At 47.2% G+C, this 24836-nt stretch overlaps 1 protein-coding gene across 2 annotated transcripts in view; it reads right to left on the bottom strand.

Moving 5' to 3' along the window:
- Positions 1-24836, bottom strand: part of LOC119213835 (inositol polyphosphate-5-phosphatase A) — a 104851-nt gene that overhangs the window by 52231 nt on the left and 27784 nt on the right. For both annotated transcript variants that reach the window (XM_037464987.2, XM_037464986.2), the window contains exons 3-4: positions 21764-21864; positions 20608-20695 (exon numbers count right to left, since the gene is read on the bottom strand). In XM_037464987.2, the coding sequence (XP_037320884.1) occupies positions 20608-20695; positions 21764-21864 (189 nt within the window). The remainder of the gene's footprint in view (positions 1-20607; positions 20696-21763; positions 21865-24836) is intronic.

Below are 24836 nucleotides of genomic sequence, written 5' to 3'. Positions count from 1 at the left end.
CTTTGCACTCGGGTAAGAGGGTTGGGGGGGGGGGGGTCTCAATCCCCTGTGTCTTTGAGATAGAGGACCTCTGGCTCTGCATCGGTCTCCATTCTGCCCTCGAAGGGAGGGAGACCGAGAGGGCGCTGAGCAACTTTTACTATAAAGACCCAATTTAAAAAACAAGAGGGGGAAAAAACGAAAGGGCAGGAGGGAGAGGAGGGGGGGGGGGGGGGGTCACGCTGAAGTTGGATGGCCGCACTCAGGTACAGTAACAGGAAGGAGGAGTGACGGAGCTTAGAGGGGTGTGATCAAGAAGGAGGAGACACCCGTAGAAGAAAAGCTTCTGGGCACCAAGGAGGATTTAGTCGGAGGGGTTTTTCCTGCGTTTCCCCCTATTGAGGCCAGACGCCTCTCTTCGTCGCCCCCCCCCTCCTCCTCCTCCTTCTCTTCCTCCTCCCCCCAGCCTCTGCATTATTCATGAGCGCTGGCACATTTTGAGATTAAACATTTGCTGATTTGTCAAAAGCACAAACATGAGGTCCTGCCCATCTCCTTGACACACAGGTCCAGCCGACGTGGAGGAAAAAACACTGTCGCACATTTAATTGATGAGAACAGCGGCTGGTGACCCGAGCCCCCCCCCCACCCCCACCCCCCAGCCAACCCCACTCTCCTGCTCTGGTGGAGGACAGAGGGAGGCGGCAGGAACGTTGACGGGGGAAAGGCACGGACTCAAGGTCACAAGCTTCCCATCGCGAGAGGATGGCTTCCAGGAAGGCCACACACACACACACACACACGCACACACACACACGCACGCACACGCACAGACACGCACGCTGGTCTTTATGTTGTCTTTCACCTTAAAGTGCCGACAACAAACCCGGAGACAGAGATGGATCGGAGAGAGGGCAGTATGGGGGGGGGCACCTTTGCTAAAGCTGCGGCTGTTTGTGTAAATGTTTCTGAGGGCAGTCAAATGAAAATGACTATTTTGAAATATGACACATGGGAATTATGGAGATGTATAAAAAGTATATGTTTCATCAGTCTATGGGAAAATAAATAGCAGTCCTCTGTGGACTAAAGCACAGCAGCGGAAACCATAAACAGATTAAATGTAGATGGACAGAAATCAATTGATTAATGGTCATATTTAAAACAAGATTTGGTCTTTTTGACAAAAACAAAGCAATAGATTTTCCTTTGAGCTCTGGTAAATTAGGCCAGGCTTAAATTCCAGACTATTTTCCTTAAAACTTAATCATCAATTGATAGGAAAAAAAAAGATTTAATTGTGAAATAAATCATCAGTCCTCAACCCTGATTAATGACTGCATCAACAACTGTCATCTGCAGTAAAAACAACAACTGTGAGAACTAGAAATAAATGATGAAACCCTCTATTTTAACAGTCCCTCTCAGACCGACCCCCCCCCCCCCCCCCCCGCAAATGCCTCAAAAAATACTAAATGAATATGACACCAAACTAATCGCCCCGAATCAATTCTCAAATAAAATGATAAACGACGACGCTTAAGTGCCTCCCTGTGTAATCGCGAAAAATCTACTTAACCCCCCCCCCCCCCTCCCTTGGTCCTCCACACTGATAAATATTTATTTGACAGGGGGGTTGAGAAGCTGGCAGCGGCGGGCGCGCTCTCCTCTCCTCTGCCTCCCTCCTGCACTCTTCATGAAGAAGCTATTATATTAGCCGGGTGCAATTAATCCATTTGTCTCCCGACATGACAGCCTCAAAATATTCATTAGGGCGGCGCGGCGCTGACAGGCCGAGCTTATCTTCTACCCGCCGCTCCACAAAGGCCCGTGTCAGACGTATGTTCCTCACGTCCCTCTTTATTGATTAGCCGCCAGATTCACTTGAAATAATTAAAAGTATATTTTACATATTTATAAACCCCCGCTGCCACCGTGGGCTACTTAATTTACCATTAGTAAAACGCAGTCTATTAAATGCACCGTGAGGGGGGGGGGTAAGGGGGAAATGAGTTATCGCCATAATTGTAGATAGTAAGACAATGACGACGTCGTGGCGTTACGACTGGCTCGGGCTCGTCCCCGCTGCGTGTGGCCATTCTCACAGAGATCCCAGCGGGTCCAGGCGGAGGTCCCATTAGGGCGCCAGTAAGAATAAAAGCCAATAAGAGACTTGAGGGCTGCAGTACATATCGGTGCATACTTTGCTCCGCTGAATGCTTTATCGATACCGAGGGCTGCAAAAAGGAGTTCCGGCCGACGCGGGAAAGTGGGAATGCTGTGACCCCAGCATGGATTTTCTGCGGTTTAATGTGAAAAATGAGCCATAAAGCAAACATAAAAGTAATCATTTTTCCTCCAAGGTCTCACCTCCAATCTGTGCTGAGGGAGAGTGGTCCGGTCCCGGGAGAGCTGACACATACACACTCCAGGTGTCATTGCAGTGTCGCTGTGCAACTTCCCAGGGTAAGGAGGACGCTTAATAGGGAAATGGATGAAACGCTCCTAAAGCCCTCTAACAAGGGGCTGGAAATGACCACGCTTTTTTTGGGGTCAACTAAGGCCCCCCAGTCGAAAGGCTTTTGGTGCTTCTGTAGAGCTTCTGTGCCAGCTCATACTGCTGGTAGTATTTTAATCATTATTATTGCCACGGTAGATTTTTAAAAACATATTTCCCAAAAACATGCTCATATCGTTAGAAGAACTACAAAACCTGGGGTTGAGCACCGGGACCCTTAGAGACAAATCACGTTGCGGGCCCCCCTCCTCTTACTGGTAAAATAACCAGACAGGTAACACAAGTAAACGCTAAACCGCGTTGAAACGATTCCTCGATCAATGCCTCGTGTGATCGATTCTCTGCCTGCATTTCCCTTAAAGCAAACGTCTCGTGATCACACGGATGGGAGGTCGTAATAGAGACAGAAATGGCTGTCAGCGACGCTTCCCTTGAAGTGATGCGGCGCCCGTGCCGTGACCGGGGTCATCTCAGAAATGCCTCCTCTGGGGCCTCCCGGGGCATCTCGCGCCTCGGACAGCACAGACTAAACGGGCTGTTTTCCAGTTTATATCCCATTGCACAGACATCCCCGGTGTCCCCTCATCCGTCAAATCCCGAGTGATCACCACGGAAACCCACGGGTGTGCGCACACGCACACACACACACGCCGCCACCGCAGCAGCGTCTTATCGGAAAAGGTCAATCAGATGTTCTGTCATGAAGGAACGTTGTTGCGATATATCAGGCACGCATGTTGTGTCAAAGCGGCTTAGAGGAGGAGGCAGGGACATAAGCTCCGACTAATAGCTACATAATATCCTCATTAGTCACCGCCGGCCGCCATTCATACGCCGTTGCGTTCCCCCCGCACAGAGCGCAAAGGGTCACCAGACAACAGGCCTGCGTGAGATGCGCTCCGACGGCCGCCCAGTGTAACGATCCGCGGATTGTTTTTTTTTTGGGGGGGGGGGCTGCCCCTCTGCGCCCGGGGGACCCGTTGACATGCAGGAGCTCGGGGAGGGATGTGAACCAGAGCCTCTGTGCAGCCCGTTTGTCATCGCCAGGCGGAAGGAAACATTGCAGTGAAGACGAGATACAGATGGAGCAGCTTTAGTGTTTTCTGCCCCTCCTGAGTCCACCGGAGGGGGGGTGGGGGGGGCTGCCATATGTGTTTGCCAAGGCCCTCTCCCACCGCCATTGATTGAGTATTCAGAGTATTGAGCCGCAGTGTCTATTATTCATCGGCTGCCTTGGAAGCCCTGACTGGATACACAGACAAAACTCTCATTAAAACTTCCTCTGTCACTTCCTGTGATTTGAAAGCCGCCCGAGTGCCGGAGCCATCCGTCACGTCCTGAAGGAGTCCTTGTCTCCGGGGTGTGTGGCTGTGCTCCTGTGTCATGGCATGTGTGTGTGTTCGCATTTTCTTGTAAATTTCACAGTAATTAAGATTTAATAATGCTCTTCAACTGTCTCCATAAGGGACCCATGAGCAAACCTTTCCTGGAAATTGGTTTACGTGGCAAAGCAGGACGAGTATTGATCTCTTAGGATTGAAAAAGATTCAGCAGATCCAGACCATCTGAGCCTCATTTTGACTGATTATGGCTGCAACATACTGAACTTCAGCCTCAAAATGCAGGCGGACGAGGCTCCTAATCCTAAAATGTTGTGATACCTATGCTGGCTATTGGTCTCAGTAAAGACGAATGAATAGATCAAAAGCAGACAAATTACAATGTTTAAATGGATGATGAATGGGGCAACGACTACAAATCTCTTCATAAAAAAAGAAAAAAAAAATCTATTAGTGCAGATGTCATCTGCTGGGGGTGCTTGAAGAAACCTCATCATTAGTATTATTTTTCTCGGAACCTTTCAACACCAAACATGTCGTAGATGTAGAGATATTTCACTGATTGATAGCCAAGGACGTTGAGATTCAACTTCTGAGGACGATGAATCTCTCAACCTAACTTATATAGATATATATTTCATATAAGGACAAAATTGGACATTATGAGTCTGGAGACCATAGATATCGACACACAAAATATCTCTGGGTTTTTCTGGACATTTCCCTAAAAAACAAAAACATAACACTTAATAGGTTGTAGAAAAAAAGTGACCATGATTTTCCCTGAGGGGAGCATGAAAGTCTGCACTAAGGTTTCATTGCCATCTCTCCATCTACTCAAAGCACTGGATTTGCTGTGTTTCCTAAGCTCCGCCTCCGCCCCCCCCTTCATTGATCATTTCAAGTGAGCCCCCGCTGTTGCATCAGTTACAATACCTGTATTACAGCTCGGTAGAACGCTTTACGGGCTTCCACTTCATTATTCTAAAATCTCCCAGAATGCAGAGCGACATGCGCTCATGATTGATCTGGAAACCACTGATTTTATTTTCTTTTGAGGAAAATATTATGGATGGGTCTAAACAAGGCATAATTGGCCAAAGCCTCGGCAGCGCCTGACCTGCCAACAAACCAGACCCACTCCCAAGGTTGGCTGCCTCCCTGGGAAATATTGTGCATTAATTTCATTTAGTCTCCCCTCCAACATTCAATGGTAGGACTTAATTTAATTGCTTGTCCATTGTGTTCATCCACTTACAAAGTTAATGATATTGTGCCGGGGAATTAAAGAGCGTTTTATAAAGCGCACGGGATGGGAGCTGGCAGGCACTACATTGCCCAGTTGAACCCTGTCAGTCGGCGGGCTTCTGGATCCCCTAATTAGCGGTGAAATGGATGCTTCCATCTGCCAATTTCCTGCCGTGCTCATCAGTCGTGCAGTCGCTCCTCTAACCTGCCCGGCAGAGGGGTCTAAAGCAATAAAACCGTCACAGCAATGACATTCAACAAAAAAAAAAAAAGAGAAAAGTGAATACCCGTATACATGATATGACTCAGACTTTGAAAGAGCTTTGTTTTTTTTCTTCTTGTGCTTTAGACCACAGCATTGGCTTCTTCAGCATAATCCAGATGGAAGAGTTGGATAACTTTGTTAACAATGTTGGATACATATAGTAACAAGCACCGTGTTTATATTTTCAGAGCGGAGTGGTTTTAATAACTGTCAATAAAACACAAATGTGGTGGGCGTGCGCTTCGATGTAATACTCATAGGAATGGAGCACAGCCCGAGGGGTAATTAAAGGATCTAAATTTAGAGTCCATGCGGAATTTCTGCACAGTACACGATCTGCGGCCCCCTATGGAGAATGATGAATGCGCATATGTATTCCGACTGCGTATTTACTAATAGCATGTTTCTGCTTCAGCAGCTTTTAACGAGGACATAAAATCAGAGGAGCAAAGTAAATGGGATTACACCTGTGGGGCCGGTGTTGACCTCTTAAGGAGGATGGGCCAAATGTCCTTTGCACGGCGCTCTTTAAATTCACCGTCAGAACTAATGAAATTAAGCGGCGCTTCTTGCAGAGTGATACACTGCAGGCTCCAAAGTGGCTCCAGATGAGGTCATCGGGGTTTCCCTTGAAAATAGTTGTTAACAAAACAATGCCTGCGTTGTGAACCGGAGATGTGCTGTTTAAAAGGCGCAGGCATTTAGGACCCTTTTGAATTGGGTTATGGAAGAAGGTCTAAACTGATTTCAATGTATCCGTCAACGCTTCGAAATGATTCTTCTCAGGAATTCCCTGATTTTTTGAAGGAATTTACGGTTTAGATTGTTAGGTTTTTAACTGCGGTGTTGTCTTATGTTATGTTTTTGTATGGAAGTTATTGAAAAAAATTGATTAAAATACACAATTTCTTTCATTTAATTTACAAAGCAATCACTTTATCTCAATGCAATATAAAACAAATACTTTGGCATCATGAGTCAGCCTTACTGTACCATGTGCTTTAACAAGATGCAGTTTCCTGATGCCACCTCGTTTTAACTGGGAGATACTTAATATTATATCTACAATGACTCAGGAGGTCGTCGGGACCTTTTCTGCGTTTTAACTTAATTAAAGAGCAATGTCAGAGAGTACCCTGCTACGCCTCCTCTTGATCTAGTGAACTGCTGTTGACTGGAGCCCTTTGAGGTCGTCCAGATTGACACACAGCTGTGGTCGGATTGTTCTGTAACTTCATATTAAAGCTCAGGTCAAAACACCGCAGCGCACAATTTAATCAAGACTCCATGTGGACAACCGGCATTAAAACAGGATGCCACATTCATCCAATGACAAACAGCCAGGAGCAATACGTGGGCCAATTATGGTTCTGAAGGGGAACATTTTACAACGTCTGTCCCTGCTAACAAGGTCAACGTCTCGGGCCTAAAGTGTATCGGGCATGTGCAATTGGGAATGAAAAGACCGCCTTCTGTCTACACATGGAGTACAATCTTTTGAAAGCAATCTCCAAATAAACCGTTGATCCGGGGCAACGCCACTGTCCCAACCTACCGCGCTGTCTGGCCTCGGCAGAATCATTGTTCTAAGAGGACGATGAATATTTGCCTTATTAGATTACTCCCAGAGACGAAAAATCAAAGTCCGAACAATTGAGGTATCCATTAGTAATTAAAGTGACATTACCTCCGCTCTATTATCTCAGGCTTCTGCCCGGTCGCCAGCGTCGTTATTCAATTGTTTCGGATGCTGGGAGATAAAATGCCCTTAATATACTTACGGTCATTAATGTAAATCATATTTGGCTATGGATGTCCAATAATCAAAAAGAATATTTCAACTTGTAATTCCCCGTCTGTAAAAAGTATTCCCATTAGGGGAAGAGGCCCGTGCCAATGACGGGTCCTTGAGTTCATTGATTTCTTTTTTTTCTTCATCTGTGCATTTTACCAAAGGCCTGCTAATGTTGTCACGGACGGTTCATCAATCTATATTATTATCGGATTTAATATTGCGGCTATTCATATGGCCTCATTTGTGAAGGAATTGATTGGATTAGGATCATACAGGCTGTCGGGGAGAATGGAAGCAGTGTCATTTTTACTGTGGGTGAATGAGGACACTAAAGAATTTTCATGCAACTCCCCGTGTCAATGTCCAGTATCCGAGTATGGAGCAAACTCAACTCTCCCTGAAGACGCCGGCTGTCGCCTGGAAAAGTAATCAGTCGGCTTTCTGTCCGGGCGGGCCGCCCCGATTCCGTCCCACGCCGGGCCTTGTGATGACGGAGTGGCATCCTTGGCCGCCCGGTGAGATACAGCTCCACCGCAGCCCCCCGTCGACCAGATATACGAGTCTGCTGCATTTTAGTGGCATTACTTTGTCACTCGTGGGAAGAATTTATCAGAAAGGCTCTCATTGCTCTGTTTATCGAGAGCCCTTCCTCCCCCGTTAGCACAAGCACAACTCTTCTTAAATGAAGGCAACATCGTCTAGATCATGAGCCATCTCGTGAAACATCTATAATATACGACGGCGCGTAGCAGAGGTAAATCGATGGAGGTCTGCAGCGTCTCCTCCGAAGATCACCCCTCATCGGAGGAGACCGTTCCATTTTGAGGTCCAGTACAGAAAAATATTTTTTTTTTGCCCCACCGCCTCCTTGGCTGCATGTGTAAAAAAAAAAGAAAAAAAAAGAAATAAGCAGCTTTCTGTCTGTGTTCTGTCTGGGTATGAGCAGAGGCGTTCTCGCAGCACAACAGTGAGCACGGGACCGTGAAGCTTTAGAAGAGCCTGCGAAAACACGCGCAGCAGCAGCAGCAGCAGCTCGTCTCAGGCTAAGACGCCCGTCCGGTGGCTCTTTGTGGCCCCGTCTTTGTCTTTATGTAAAAACCGATGCTCGCCAATGATGTGTTATGTAAAATTCCCAGAGGCTTGATTTAAATGGCTGGATATCCTCCATGCTAGCTTAGTTATACTCCAGTGCATCGCCCCTGAGAGCACACAGACGCCGCATGAAAAGCAAATGTAAATGCAGCCTCAGCTTTCTAAGATAAGAAATTATGTCATGGGCTGCTATTTTTTTCCCCTCTTATTGTATTATTATAATAATAAATTATAAAAACATTTTTTTTTTTTTTTTTTAAAGAGCGAACAACAGAGAACTTTTCTGACGCAGATGTTTCTTTTTATCGTCCTGGGCCCCCAGTTAAAAGAGCGCTTTGGGATGCTGAGACTGAGCAGAGGGCCTGTGCCAGGGGCCACAGTGGCAGCAAACACACGTCTGCTCTCCTGCAAATATTACAGCCACACAAATGTGGGAGGAAAAGAGGATTTGTAGGGGGGCTGCGCGGGTGACCAGGTGGTACTGTATTGTGTGTCTGCAGAGAAGAATACGCAATGTGCAGCGCATCTGTTACATTTCGAGGAGCGGACTCAGTGCTCGACCTTCGGCCTCGCGGCGGCTGGTCACGGACGAGGGCGGCGACGTAAACGACCAGGCCGCAGGAGGCCGCTCCCTGCCCTTTGACCTGGAGATGTTGTCGAGGTGATTTAGGCGTGTAACCCCTAAAGCAAATAACTCCTCCTCTCCAAGATCGCTTCCTCGCTCTTTTCTCCATTTGGAAGATTCCGGAGTAAATGTTGCAAACTTGTTGGCATCAGAACACAACTGTTAATTGCTCATAAATGTTTGAGTCTTTGCAGCAGGAAGGACACCAGGTGGAACCAATAAGCAACCAATCAATTGATTAGTTGGGACCACCTGTGTTTGGCCAGTTAACATGAAGAAAAAGACTTTTCTCTGCAGACCAGCATAGATTCAAACGCTTCATTTCCAGTTGGCCAAAGAGCAAGAGCTTTGAAATGTGTTTTTTTTTTTCATTCATTCAAAAATGTAATTAGGCAGTTAAAATTAAGAGCTTGAATTTAACTGAAAGAGCATAACATCCAATCTAATTAGAGGGCTCTTTAATGAATTGTGAATTAGCCACAGCCTGGCGCACACAGGGCGCCATTGTGGCGTGAACTTGTGCAGGGACCCTGCTGACTGGGTCACCCTTTGTGTTAGATTGGTTCCCACTTGGGAAGCATTACTCACTGATTACGCTTTGCCATCAAGACAGCCCACGGAAGGATATACAGCATGAGGCAAGGGCAACAAACCAACATTGTGGGAGAGTGAGAGTAGTCAATAAACGGGCCTATATATTTGCCTGGTCAATCACAGGGGGTTGTGCATTTCGGCGTGTGCATTGAACAACACTGACACAATACATCATAAGCTATATTGCTGTATTGCGCGCTCCGCCCTCAAACAAACCCCCTGGTAAGTTTCATCAGGCAGATTTGGAGGTCCCGCATCGGCGCACAGCCTTTCCATATGGCGAGCCCCGCCCCTCATCTGCAGGGCTCCGTCAACCTCTGACCTCCAGAACCCCACAGCGACTGCTTTCATTTACCCGGTGAAAATCAATCGGCCGGGGACCGGGAAGAGGAGGAAGGCCCCCGTTATTAAGCCGGGCGGGACACACCCCTCTCGCTGGGAGCGTGGGGGTGTTTTTATAGGTAATAGTTTGGCGGGGTGGCGGGGGGTTGGTGGCCAGTTAGGGGACGAAGGGACAAAAGTTATATCCAAATAAACTCAGATTTAACTTCATTAGAAAATGAGGCCTTGAGACAATTTTGGGGTTGTTGCATGTGACATTTTTCCACGACATTGGGAGTGCCAAAAGTTTGAGAAGGAAAACAAAGCATTCAGTCAAGGGCGGGAGGGCATATGAGTGCAAATTCAGAGCCATGTGGTCGTTTCATTTTTTGCCCGTCTATTTATGTCCCGGCCGGCTGAAGAGACTCGCAAACATTCCCCAAAATCGGATTAGGAAACTATGAGCCCTACAACCAACCGGCTGTCTCGGCCGAGGGAGCTCCAGCTTCCTATCTTCTAATGAGGAGCGAGTGAAGAATGATCTAATAACGCAACAAATGGGCTTTATGAGCTATTAATATGTGGTACATAACATAAACATGACAACAATACTGACTGCGCATTTAAAGATCCGTATTAACTGTCCGCGGTGCGCCCGAGCCCAGAGTTATGACGGCTAAAGAGGAGCGCCAGCGGCGGGGAGCCTGCGGTGCCATTACTCAAGACAGCGAGCGAGGCCTCATCAGGGGGGGGGGGGCAGCGTGTGTGGGTTTCTCAAAACGGGCCCATGTGTTTAAAATGTGCTGCACAATACCTGCTAATTCTATTAAGTGCCTCTTGTGGTGTGGCCGTGCGGCTGTGGGCTGATGTAAATGGACGGCTGGTTGACTAAACAATGCAATAGCATTAGAATAAGGTGATTGGATGACAAAGTGGAGTAGAAGGCCCGAGCCCGGCCACCTCGGGCCTTGCCAAGTCCATTACTCGTATTGGAGGACATCCCGATATCAGTCATGTGGAGTTGCCACCCGAGAGGAGAGGGTTGTTGTTTTGCTTCGCCTTCATTGTCAAGATGGCTTCAACCCGCCGCATACAGGTGTAGGTAATGCAATCAAATGAGGACCTCACAAACACCCCCCCCCCTCTCACATAGACAGGAGGAGATGAAGAGGGACAAAGACTGTGTGTAAGAAGTGGGCGTGGTCACTCATGTCACATATTGGGTATGTGGAAAAGAAAAGGGTAAAGTTTGTCCCTTTGGCATTTGCCATCTTGGTTTTTGAACGTCAGCTATGTGTTTTTTTGGCAACCAGTGACATAACAGAGTGGAGCACAACCGCCTGCTGAGTGCTGAGTCATATGGCTTAAATATACCTTAATTTACTAAACGATTGCCTTGAATTGAACCTTAAACTAAGACCTTAAACTAGCGATTGAGAAGATAAACTCAAATTGACTGAGGTAATAAATCAAGTGAGAAGCAGTCATTTTCACATAGACTTTCATACAATCTGACTGGAGTTTACAGCAGAGCAGTCGCCCCCTGATGGACATTAGAGAGAAAGCAGGTCTACAGCCCTTCTGTGAAGCCAATAGCAGTAGTTTACAACTTGCTTTGAGTGCTAATGACAAGATATTAGAGTGCATGGAGGCTGATGGAGACACCGCATTGACTGCTGGGACTTTTCTAAAATATCTGTATGCATTAATAGTCTGAAAATTGTATCCATGGAAAGGCGGGTGCATGTTTGCAGAATTAATGTATAGTATTTTACTGTAGGTAAGAACTACAAGCGCTTTGAGAATACATTTTAAAAATTCCATTTTGGTTTAGAATAAATAAGTAATGCCCTGCAAGTAATTTCCACCACTGTAATGGATGAACTTGTCTCTTTGGATGGTTATTATTTGAATAATCTTCCTCCCTGTGGGCTTAATTGTCATCGTGGCCTCTCACTCTGAGAGCCGTTCATTAAAGGCACTCGTGTCTAGTGTGATTGTTTGAACGTGGTCATCGGATACAGGTGTCAAGAGGTTGTTTCTGCTGCTGCAATCACTCCACAACACACGAGCCACGGGCTTTCTCTAAAGCAGAGGGGGGAAATTGCTTGGACTTTAGATAACGACCCTCCCACCCCCCTCCCGCCCTCGATGTTAACCAGCCGTGCGTGACACCGGGCTCGAGCGAGGAGATCAATTCCCCGGGAAAGTGTCGTCCTCGTCTTCAGACAGGCTGGTGAGCCAGGATGAGAGGGAGAATCACGGACTGCCATTTCCACCGCTGGGAGGAAGGAGGGGCATGTTTGGATTAGTGGATCGCTCCTGGCGTCTCCCCCCCATGCCACTCAATCCTTCTGTACATGATACCTGGTATGATGATTGATATATATATATATATATATATATATATATATATATATATATATTTACACACACGCACACACCCTTGCACACCGGCAGAGGAAAGGTCAGGCGGGCTGGATGTGCCAGGCAAACAGGCGGTGGGGGTCTGGGGGCCCAGGGATGAATCACAGGAGAATTGGTGCATGGCAGTGAATGAATAACCCGCCATGGCTCCCCAAACCCCATTATTTCCCTCCTTCTCCGCCGGGGCCTGAAATTCATGTCTGCGCATGCTGCCAGTTCATTAGGGGGAGGATGTCATTCCTCTTCCTGCTGCGGCAGGACAGGCCAGGCGAGCCCCAGGAGGACCCGGCCCTGTTTAATTCCACATCAACCGCTCCACTGAGGGCCTTAATCTCTGCTTGTGTGATCAATACTATATCAGTGTAAATTAAAATGACAATTTTAAAGTAATTAAGCCTGTTAATGCTCGATTCAAATGTCATTATTTGCACAAGGAGAAGCAGATGGTGGCTGGATGGGTATAATGTGTGTGTGTGTGTGTGTGTGTGTGTGGGGTGGGGGGCAAGTGGGATGGGCGGTTATTTTATTTATTTCTTTTGAAGAGGGGGCTAAATTACGAGCCGTGTCCACAGTGACAGGTAAAGCGCTTTAACTGGCACAGTCCGATGTTGTTGCCGCCGCGGCAACCAAAAGGAGGGCTTAACAAAAGCAGATTAACTCTCCACCCATGCCAGCGCAGAGACCTCTCCAATTTCAGAGGAGGATAACCCAATTGCTGAAATCTGATTTGTACAACCTAACCCAATTATGGCCATATTAGATGAGAAGTGGCAGGGAGAGAACGCTTGCAGAGGGAGGCGGAAAAAAAACAGGGGGGTGGGATTTGGTGCAGGAGAGAGGGGGGGGAAACGTTACACAATAAAAACGCACTTAACTATAGAATGAAGCAGAGCAGTAATTGCGTGATTCGATTATTTTTGTCTCCCTCCTCACTCCGCTTTTGAAAGGCTATTTAGAGGTATTGTTAGAATGAAATAAATGGGGCCCTAACGTTAACCTTGTGTGTGTCTGTCCATGTGTGTGTGTGTGTGTCGTGGCTCATGTGAAGCGAGGTGAAGTGTAAGTGAAAGCAAGATGAAATGATCACATTGTTGGTTGTTATTATGACAGGCTCACAAGCCACAGCCGACGACCCTGCGCTCCTCTTAGTCCAGATCCACCGATTACACCCAATCACAGCGGTCCAGGGCCAGCGGGGCCACGCAGCCACACTTCCTGCTCCAGAGGCGGGACTAAGCGTCCGCTTCCCGCCTTCTGTTCTTACACTTGTCCCAATGCTCTCCCAGGTACACACCAATTCCACATGACCGGGCCCGCCGGCGCCGAGCAGCGTGTTTCAGGAAGCCCGACCAATCAAGCAGCTAACGGGACTTTCCTCTTTGGGGAATATGCCTGTGATCTAACAATTAGCTGCTAACAAGTCACTCGGTGACAAAAGAGCAGTGATTAAAAGGCAGTGATGAGCACAGCGGGATGGATCGCGCCTGGATGTGTCCCGTCAGCGCTCACCCATCTCTCGTCGTCACCGATGTGGAACGGCCTCAGTGACAGTTCAGGGGAAATGGCCTGAAGGTGTAGTTATGTGGCAGCTGTGCAGCGAATGTCCCACGGAGGTGTGATTGGCTGTTGAGAGGAACAATAACGACCGGCTCAGTGCTGATCACTGCTGATCAGCAGCATGTTCATCCCACATAAGGAAAGGTCCTAACAGGAGCCAGGAAGGGTTCTTTGTAGAATCTGTCATACGGAACTCCATATGAGAAGTTCTACGTTCTACCTTTCTATGGTCCAACGGTCCCAGGCAGAACCCTCTTAGACAGGGAGTGCCCAACAGATTGACCAATAGATCGCCACAGCAGCAGATCGCCTGCCATTGGAAAATGCGTGGTGGACCGCGGGAGCTAACGGAAAACTTGGTGGTTCTAATTAGCGATCCTTAATTACTAACGGACACATTCAATTTCATTCAAAAGCAACCCAGGCTGACTCCAATCAGTGCAAGTCATCCGAGGAAAGTAATGACCAAGAATGTATGGCATGGTTCTGACCACTTCCTCGCTTCTGACAGATGAAAGGATGGTTGTTTTTTTAAATATCAATTTGTTTGTCGCTCACGTTGTGCAGCGCTGTTGTTCCGTTTGTATATAAATATACATACACACAAACTTACACACAAACATACACTAAATGTTCATCTGAGACCCGGTAGGGCCGGAGTTGATGTGGTGGAGCACAAGCCCGTCAATGCAAACAATGATCACAAATAGTGAACATTTCAAGATCGTTTCCCATTAAGGCCCGATGCTGTGAGCCGCTCCACTTTCCTACAAAGTCTGCAACAAACCCCGAGCAACGTCCCGGAAGGACGCAGCGGCATGAATTATTAAATACATGCCAATAGTGAAGAGATAAAGAGGGTCCCAGCTGAAACACGGGGGCACCTGTGGGTGTTTAATTAGCGAGGCGGGTGCTCCTGTGCATGCGTGATCACGCAGGGGGGGGGGGGAAAGGAGCCCAGGGAAAGGCTCGCCACCGCATCGGTTTCCGTCCAAGCGGTCCGATCCATCACGCCGCCCATTGACTGGTGTTTTGCACAGCCAGCCCTTATTAATTATCAGCTCGTTTGGAGACGAGGGGGTGTCACGGCTGGAGAGTGGGCGGTAGGAGGTCGGCCCCGCTTTGATCAATGGAAGCGATTGCTCCGAGAGGAACTCTACCACTAGTGTGATTGAGGGGCGTTTGGCCCGGCAGGGCTCTGCGAGGAGGGGAGGAGTGGGCGCCCATGGGATCGGGGGGAGGAGCAATCGCGGTGTCCTATTGGCATGCGTTAGTGATAGCATAAGCAATTAGTTTTTGGCCCAGAGGGTTAAACACACTTATCAGAACAAAGGCGTAATAGACACTTCTGCTGTTTAGATATTTCCATGCTTGCTGGCTTTTAAACTGCTAATAATCAAGGAGTCTATAAATCTAGCATGAATCAAGGGAATCTCAGAGAAAGAGCTTGCTCATGATCACTATGCGGCGGTCAGTTTTATGGGAATCAATTTGGTTGTTCCTCGACCTACATTTGGATGTTTTGGGGTACTTTTGAAATGACATCCTATCTTAATGTAATGCTCACTTGCCTATGCATATCTATTGAGAGTTATTGGCTGTAATCCATGCTGGATGCAAAAATATGATTTCATGGCATATAAGTGATGCACATACAATGCTTTAAGTCTAAATTAATCCCATTAACATGGTGTCCTTTAACAAGTGTCTCCAGCACTAACTAAAGGTTTTGCCAATTCAAGTAATTTTTTGAGTCTGAATATGTCTGATAGTTTTAGTCACATTTGTTTGTTGAGAAAACAACGACAATGCCTGGGTATTTTATCTAAAATGACAGAAAATTGTTTTTTATTTCAGCATTAACCTAAGACACATTATTCTGTATAATGAGAACTTTCTCTTTTGATACCAAATATAATACTTCAATTAGATTCCGTCTCGGTGATCATTTTAATTATACTTAAGTTTAAGATATGAAAACCCCACTGGCAAAAATAATGCACGACGGAATAATAACAGCCAATAATGCAGAGTTTAATTCCCCATAATGCTGGCTTGTGTGTGTGTGTGTGTAGTTTTTGGAGGGTAAAGTGACTGGGGTTTCCGGGTGGTTGGGGGTCTTTGGGAGTGTGGGAGCCGTGAGGGCTCTCAATAGACAAGAGGATTATGGAAATCAAAGATGAGAGATTAGCTAATGGGAATATAATGGCCACTGACTGCCTGGTTTCAGCTGGGCCATGCAAATGAAGCCGCAGCACCCAGCAGAGGAAGAGGGGGTGGGGGGGGGGATCGATATGTCCCGGGGTAAGTGCTTTACGGAAATAGAACTGGCGATGCCACCCGGTTATACTACGTGCGCACGTGCACACATGGAGGAGAGTAAAGCACAGGGGGGAGCTTTCAGCATGGGGGGGGGGCCGCGTCCAGCTCAAGCGGGAAAACCGGAGACATCGGCAGCTCCCTCTCTCACTGATGTCAACAGGCAGGATGTGATCTTCCCCGACACTCCCCCCCCCCCCCCCACCACACACACATTAAATATCTATTCATCCCGTCTCTGCCCCCAAAAACAGAGCGAGACGTCCTTGTGGACAATCAATAGTGGCGCTCCCGGGACGGCCAAGCATCACGACCGCATTGGGATACACTGAAGCAGTTTATAGTGGTACATTCTCGAGGAGGATGTGACATCCCCCCGTTCAGGATGTGCGGATATGAACCCTCCTCGGAGTGTGTGTCGTTGAGAAGAGAAGAAAAAGAGGCCAATGGACTGGGACACACGGCGGCCGGCATCATCAAACTAAATGGATCGCCGCCCCTCTTTTTATATATCAGAATATCAATTTTGAGCAGGTCAGATGAAATTTCAATTTCAGGTGGGACTCTTTCTCCCCCCCCCCCCCTCTTGGTCATTTCCATTCCCCGCCCGCCCTGGCCATTCATCAAGACCCCGGGCATAGGACACCTCCCGCCTGCTCACAAATGCATGGAGCACGCAATAAAATTAACCTTGTGGCAATTGTTTTCCCACCCGCTTGATGGCCCCCGTATCAGCTCATCCGCTACAGCGGGTGAGCAATAAAGAAAGAAAGTTAAGCTAGGCTGTGTAAAAAATAATTTAAAAAAACTGATAATTATGACCCAGGTTGGGGGGGGGGGGGGGGGGGTACAGTGAACGGAGCCCGAGCTAATAGCAGATCATGGAGTCTAAACCTCATGGATCATTAGAGAGTAGAAGAGAAGTAAAAGAGGAGACGTCGATGTTTGATGTGCCTCTGGGGACAATAAAGAGCGTGGACAAGTTTGGTAGGGGGTCGTTATGCAAGTCCACCGAGCAATGGGAGGTTTTTATAGTTTCGGCTGGCCCGCCGTCCTTGACCCGGCCCCCTTTCTCCTCGGGCGGGGAGGAAGACGAAGGGGGGGGGGGGGGGTCAAGAGGGGAGGAGGAAGAAAATCTTTCAGAGGGTGTTTATTTGCTCTCAACACCACCTCGGCGATCAATATTTTTAATTTGGGTCCGAGTTATTATTTTTCACATCACTGCGCTGGGGAGCAGAGTAAAGTGGCTCATATTTTAGCGCTAAAAAGATCGATATGACAGTTTCACCTTCACTCTGCCCCCACAGCGGCTGCTGCTGGGGAGGGGGAGGAGGGGGGGGGGGGGGGGTCACATCATAATGGACGGTGGCTAGGAACACCCGGCCCGCCTTGTGCAGAAATCACATCATCATCTGTGGTTGGAGACCACACACAAGACAACACCTCCACCTCAACCGTTTGCTGCCCCCCCCCCCCCCCCCCCATCCCCCCATCCTCAATTCCAAGACGCACACACACACATGTGTTGGTAAACACTTTATCAGAGCACCCTTTACGAGTGTGCGTTCACTGTGCTCACTGAGACTCGCCCCCCCCGACACACTTTGCGGCCCTGCAATAAATGCGTCAATTCCTTCCACAATCTATTAATTATATCTTCATTTCCAGTCCAAACTATTTTCACACGGGGAGTTCTCTCCCCCTCTCATAACTCACGCCTGATGGCAGATTCATTGATTGTTGCTCGACCCCCCCCCCCCCCCCCGTGTCCTGTGTGTGTGTGTGTGTGTGTGTGATCCAACGTGCACTCTGAGCGTCAGTGTTATATTCATCTTTGTCACTACATATATATATATGTGTGTGTGTGTGCACTTACGTCTGCCTCAGAGTGTGAGTGATGGCCACGTAGAGTTATGGCCCGGCCGTATTACCGCGCTGACATCTACTCCGTTCAAGTGGCCTCGGTCGGTGCCGTACTTCTCGCCATATTGAAATAAGAGCTCTCTTGGATTTAGTTCTCAATATTTCAACCTGCTTATGTGGCTGCTGCTGTTTCCCTCTTTAAAGATGGAGCAGAGAGGAGGAAGAGGAGGAGGAGGAGGAAGACGGCCGCTGCTGCTAGTTAACCTCTGTGTGTAAAACCAACACGCTGTACACAGAGACCCCTCCTCTATGACCCCACTTTCTCTGCTAAGTATATAATCCTCACATGCAACCTGGTTTCATCATAAAAACATGGATGAGGTGTGTGTGTGTGTGTGTGTGTGTGTGTGTTCGCGGGGCGTCCGCTTTAACCCAGGAAGCGTCACAGCGCTCAATGTTCCTGCAGCGCGCCCCTCCACCCCCCCGCAATGAATATTAATGGGCAAGAACCTGTGGATTGGGAGTTGGGCTTTGAGGGCCGGCCTTCCTAATTGACATTTTACCTGCTGTATACCTTAGCGGGACCCAGGGTTTCAGCCGCAGGGGCCACGTGTCAGTCAAGCTCTGAGGGGGGATTGACACGACAGTTGTTAAATAAATCTTTTGGTTTACAACATTTCTCCATATTTAAGCACAGTTCCCCCCTGTGACAGCTATGTTATTGATTTATCTATTATTGATTTGTTTACTATCGTATTTCTTTTTTCCATATTTGTCTTTCTATCTTCTTTCACTCAATACTGTCCTTTTTTCTCCACCTCTCCCTTCTATAGCTTTCATACCGAAAACCAATTCATCAACACACACACACACACACACACACACACACACACACGCTTTAAAGAATCTTCTTTGTTAGCTGATTTGTTTGTAGTGTCATATGCTTCATATTATTTTTGCTGATAATTTGCTGAAAATCAAAAAAATATATATATTTTTTGGCTAATAAAATGACATTACATAGTAGAATAACTGCAGTCACAATTTACAAAATTGAGGTAAAAATAACAGATTAAACGTTTTGTCTGAACAACCTTTCATAGCGATGAAGGGAATCCTCAGAGAAATCACAGAGGTCACAGAGGTCACACCTGGCCTGAACCAGAGAACTCTTTCAGCGCGTTTCGCCTAAAAAGTTGCCGCTCAATCACAGTCGCAAAAAAAATACCCAAACCCCCAAACAAATGGGCGAGCGGGTGGTCTCTCGTAGCAGAATGCCACACATTCATTCAGCATTGCTCTCTTCCTCTGACAGACGTGTTCAAACACGACTCTCGCCATCCTACGGAAAAAAATTAAATAAACAGCGGCCTGACTCACCAAAAGAAAAGAAACCACAAGAAAGTCTTCCCACTTACATTATCTGAAAATTGACAGGCGGGGAGGACAACAAACAATTATCTGGGGGGAGAGGGAGAAATCGAAGATGGAGGAAAAACTAACAGGGGTAATGTCACCAAAGCTAAATGGCGAGCCCTGTGTGAGAGTCTATTCGTGTTTACTGTTGCCAGCCATTCCAGCATCATCAAAGTCACGTTTCCTGCCGCCGTGTCCATCCCCGACGCACACACACACACACACACACACACACACACACACACACACACAAAAGGTTAATCTGTAGACAAACACCATTGAATAAATAGCTTGCAGAGGCGGATATTAGCGGCACTTATGTGGAGCGGCAGATTATTATATTTCCCCCAAAGGCCAGTGTTTGTAATATTCTTTTGAAAAGAGCAAGTGCGACTCGGCGGTCGCTGTGATTTATGAGCGCTTGGTGGAGGCGCAGTGTGCCGTGGCGAGCCGGAGGAGAGCACACTCATTTTCCCTGTGTGTTATTACGCCTTTTTTTATGTTTTCTTTTAACCAGACAATCTCCTGGGAAAGCAGACATGATGGTATGATAAACCTGTCGTCACATCTAACTTGTGGCTGGATAAAGAAGACTGAGATGAAGTGCCCGAGTGTCTGGCTCCACCAAGAGGTCAAATGCTAAATCTGCATCCAGATGTGGACCCAAGGAGGCAAGGACAAGGGTCTGTCACCCTGATGTGAGGTCCGGTAATGAGGAGAGATCCATCACTTTATCCCACTTTTTTAAAAAGAGGACAAATTCAAACATCTGCTCAACCAAACCATAAAATCATGAATCAACAAACTCTACTTTTACCCATGTTGTTCATTTAGTAGACAGTTTTCCCCCAGAAAGAGAAACTCAATAGCACCACTTCAAAAGCTGTGATGTGTTCAGTTTTGGATGAAAGTTATACTGCGTGAAAATAGCATTAAATAAACAGAGTAATCGACTGAGAGCAAAAGCGACTGAGGCAGTTCGGCCCTGGACGTTTCTAGGCTCCTTTGATGATTATCTGCACTGCATTCAAACTAAAGCTAATGCTAAGGGAACCGATGATGAATCAATAAGTAAAGCAGTCCCATAACATTCAACAAGTTTGCAGTCTGATCCCCGGTGCTCTGCTGCCACCTCGTGGCCATCTGCCATCACTACACATTATGGGAAACGTGAAAAATTGGATTTGTATCGAGCCACTTCTTGTGCACTCTCTCCCCTCCAAAGTGAAGGAATCAGACAGCACTCACCGTGAAGTGCTCCTGGGATAAGTAGTTCTCATCAAGGTAGACGCGGGCTCTGCTGTACTCCCTCATGACGTCACTGGACAGCACCTCTCTGATAGACAGGGCAAGCAAACAGACACACACATCATCACATCAGAAAAGTACCTTCAAGTTGAACCACATTTTAAAGATGTGGTTCAAAAGATCATGGAATAATGAGTGCAATATATATTTACCACAGGTTAAAAAAATCAATTGAACTTCCTGTTTATTGCAGAAATTAAGAAAAAATAAATGTAAGCGCCATTTTGATAAAGGATGATTTGATAATTTGATGCAAATGATGCATTAAATTCATCAAAAATATGAAAAATATGATTGTATACAATTGTAAACATTGGATGAACCAAGTTCAATATTCTTTCTTCATGTTGTTGACATATTCAAAGGTCTTCACAGATGGCCCTAAAAATATGAATCCTCATAATTTAGGGAATAAAGTTTTCTATATATTAAGGCTATCTTTGCTCTTTGAACACACCCCTCGGACATAACCTTTGGAATATAGTGAGAAAGGAAATTAAGTAGAGAAAAGTCCTTGAAAGATTGTTACGTGATGTATGTTTTCAGACACTACAGATGAATACGGTTCAATGTATTAAATACTAGATATCCCTGTGAAACCTCACACTAAGGCAATTCTTTTTGTGCATCACAAGCTTTCTGAAAGGTTATCATTATGCAATTTATTATCAAATGATCAAATGTTCATCTTTGGTGAAATCCGCAGTCTTAAATTGAAAATAAATAAATAAATGGGTGGAGGTGATCAAATGGTTCTTTGTGACTACGTCAGCCCTGTGGTTGACTGGTGACCAGTGCAGGGTGTACCTGGGATTGACTGCAGCCCTCCCCCTCCCTTCTGGGATAAGCAGCCTAGAAGATGACTGACATTCCAACACAAATCTCCTAAATGTTAATTGTGCACGTTTTTTTCCCCACCAGTCTGGTATGGTATACAAGAGAAATCCACCCAAGGTTTACCGCACCACTAAAAACTGCTCTGCTGACGTACAGCTGGGATGAGACCAGAGGGGGGAGCAGTCCGCCGGATTTTAGACTCTCCCAGCGGGCGTGTTGCCATCTCCTCACGACACAATCACACACGCACAACACTTACTTGACAAAACTGTCCACGTGTGACATGGACGCCTCGTAGTTCTTCCCGCCAACCTCCTGACAGTGCATCGCCAGGAAGTGCGGCTTGTGCGACTGTACGGTCTGTAAGGAAAAGGGGGGGGGGGGGGGGGGGGGGGTGGAGAGGGGAAAAACAAACAGGTGAAAAAGGAGGGCAACGACAGCACTCAGTGTGGCTGTACTTTTAGTTTCCGAGGCCGAGGACACCCGGAGCAGCCGGGGCCGACGCTACAGAGCACGTCAGACCCAGGGGGGGGAAAAAACCCAATGAGTGCGGCCTCGACGACTCCGTATTTACACGAGACAAAGTTCCTCGCTAATGTAGGCGCGAGGCACTTAGCGAGGCACTTTCGCTCCACAAGTCCCCCCCCCCCCTCCTTCTGTCACCCCCGCAGGAAAACGTCAGGACGAGGGGACCAGAATGGGGAGGAAACACAGGCTGCTGTACAGCAGAAGCGGATGCATGCACGAGGCATGGTGTCATGTGACCTCGCGACAGCAGTGACCTGCCGCGCGCGCCGCCTGCGAGCGCCCTGTCAGAGGTGTTCAGGGCGGCTGACCTCTAATGGAAAAATCAATGGCGGAGTGATTTACAGCACTCACTGTAGCACTCAAACGGGGGGCCGGCAGGCTGAGGGAGACGCATGCGTCAATGTCACTGGGGGAGAGGAATCGACCAACGGCCCCCAACCCCCATCGGCCCGAGTGCAGCGCCTCCACCTCCTCGGTCACTGCGAGGCCCAATCAAATAAAAAGTAATGTATGGCAATAACAGCATGGATTTTCCATCAACCTTTGGCTTGCCACTTAGCCCAGAGACCCAAAGAGCGCAGACCTGCAGCAGCTCAAACTTGGGAGAGATTAGTGGACCTATCAACTCAGTGGAAAAGGTCACATTCTCAAGGAGCCTGCAACTAAGCGGGACGCGCACGTGTGTGTGTGTGTGAGCCTGCGCGTGCTTGAGTTAATCGACTGCATTCTATTTATCTTTCCAGGCTGTAAATTCAGGGCAAAGCTGGCAAACAGACAGCATCCAGGTGGTAATTTCATTAGAAGAATGGCCGGCCCTATCAGCCCAAATCCAAACAGCATCGGCCAGGTGACCTTACTCCGCCCCGGGACCGGTTGTCCAATTAAATGCAGGAATCGCTGTTACCGAGAGGTTCTGTTGACTTTTCAGTCGGGAGGGGACGGAAATATTGACACGCCAAATATTGCATCTATAAAGCAGGATTTTTACAATGGCCGCCTGCGGTGGCCTCTCTAAACGGCCCCTCTGACAGGGACGGTTGCCGTGCTCACTAACAGAGCGAGTGGTGCCACGTGCTCTCCCTCCCTCCCTCCCTCCCTCCTGCTCATGGTGTGTGTGACAAGGAAACCCAAAGCTAGAAAAGGCACACGTCTGAAGAAAGCAAAAGTGTGCTGCTTGTGACGTGTTGAATCATAAACCCCCATATGGAGTTGAATTAGTAATCTAAAATGGAACAGCTGAAAGGAGAAGAAGTTTTAGAAGTGTAGAGGTGTAAGCGCAGAGCTAAGTTGAAGTGCCAACTCAAGTGGAAGCAGAGTGCAGCATCAGTTGAAGTACCGAAAGGAGTTGAAGTGTCAGTCTGAGCGTAAGTGATAAATGAAACAAGACGTTGCAGTAAAAGGGAATTCCTGGAAGAAATTAGTGACAAAAACTAAACTAAATACAAGTTTGTCAAAGAGAACAGATCCTGAGAACGGAAAAGTGAAGCAATACAAGTGTGAATCATATTTTAGTTGTTTTATGTGAGTTAATACATAAGTGAAACTCATTTGTTTTAAATGAACAGTAGGTATCGTCTCATGTGAGGCACTGAACAGGTCACATGAATTGGATCTAATCAAAATCATATTGTGATAAGAGCAAATATGGTACCGTCTAAAGATTCAACACCACTGAAACTTATTGAAGAGACTGTGATGAAAGCAGTTGAAGTGAAAGGTCAAATGTGTACGTGGTAAAATCAGTTGAACAATTAATTGAAAAGCTGATGAATACAGTTGAAGTTGATGTTCATTTATAAGTAAAAGTAGTAATTTGTGAAAATAAGGGTCTCTAAGGAATAAAGCATGCTAGGATTCTAGTCTGGTGTTCTGGTAACAATGTTTCCAAAGAGGTGTATTTAATGAGCTGAATGAATGATCTATTGGACATTTATGGCACGTTTCCACCGAGCTGTACGGTACGGTGCGGGTCGGGTTGGTACGGGTCGGGTCTGTTAACCATGATTTGGCGAGCGTTTCCACCGCCAACAGTACCCTTACTTGATAGGCGTGTTGTATTCCAGAAAGTAGTGGTAACGTCACTTGATAGGCGTGGTATTGGACGCAAAGTAGATTGACGTCATTCGATCGCGCGACAACTGAAACAACAATGGAGACATGCAGCCGATCCTGTTCTTGATGGTGCGCTGCCTCACAGACCTAGACTACGAAGGGAAGGGTAATGGTGGATCGACTGTGACTGTGTTATAGTACTGTAACGCTCACCCCAATGCTGCAGCGTAAATAAGGAGGCGATGACTGGCTTGCAACTTCGGTCACTGTTGGCCGTCACCACGCCGAACGAACACTTCCGCATACACGGCCCCCCAAAACTCGGGTTGTCTCGCGTAACTACAGCTGGTAACGGAGCATAACGTGAACACATGCAACATCTGCATAACTGATTAACTAATAACTTTAACTCAGCTCATTACACTACTTTAAAACGGACGTTGACATAATGTTGGCGAGGATTTCCATCGGAGTCTGAATCCGGGTTCATTTTTGTAACCATGAACGAGCTGTCTCGTTGATACGGTCAAATGGACTGCAGTGATTGGATGTCGTGCAGGGCAGCGCGCGCTCTCTGCATACAGGTGGCGCACATTTTTTTGACAGATGCAGATAAACAGAGCGGCGCGGTGGTGTGAAAATGTTTTCCCCTAGTTTTCATGGGAAGTAGCAAGTCTTCTCGAGTCAAAAGGCTCGAGTCCAAGTCAAGTCACGAGTCATCGGTGTTCAAGTCCAAGTCGAGTTGCAAGTCT

Source organism: Pungitius pungitius, chromosome 13, assembly GCF_949316345.1.
Source record: "Pungitius pungitius chromosome 13, fPunPun2.1, whole genome shotgun sequence".
Taxonomy (NCBI): domain Eukaryota; kingdom Metazoa; phylum Chordata; class Actinopteri; order Perciformes; family Gasterosteidae; genus Pungitius; species Pungitius pungitius.
This window is presented reverse-complemented; position numbering and strand designations above follow the sequence as displayed.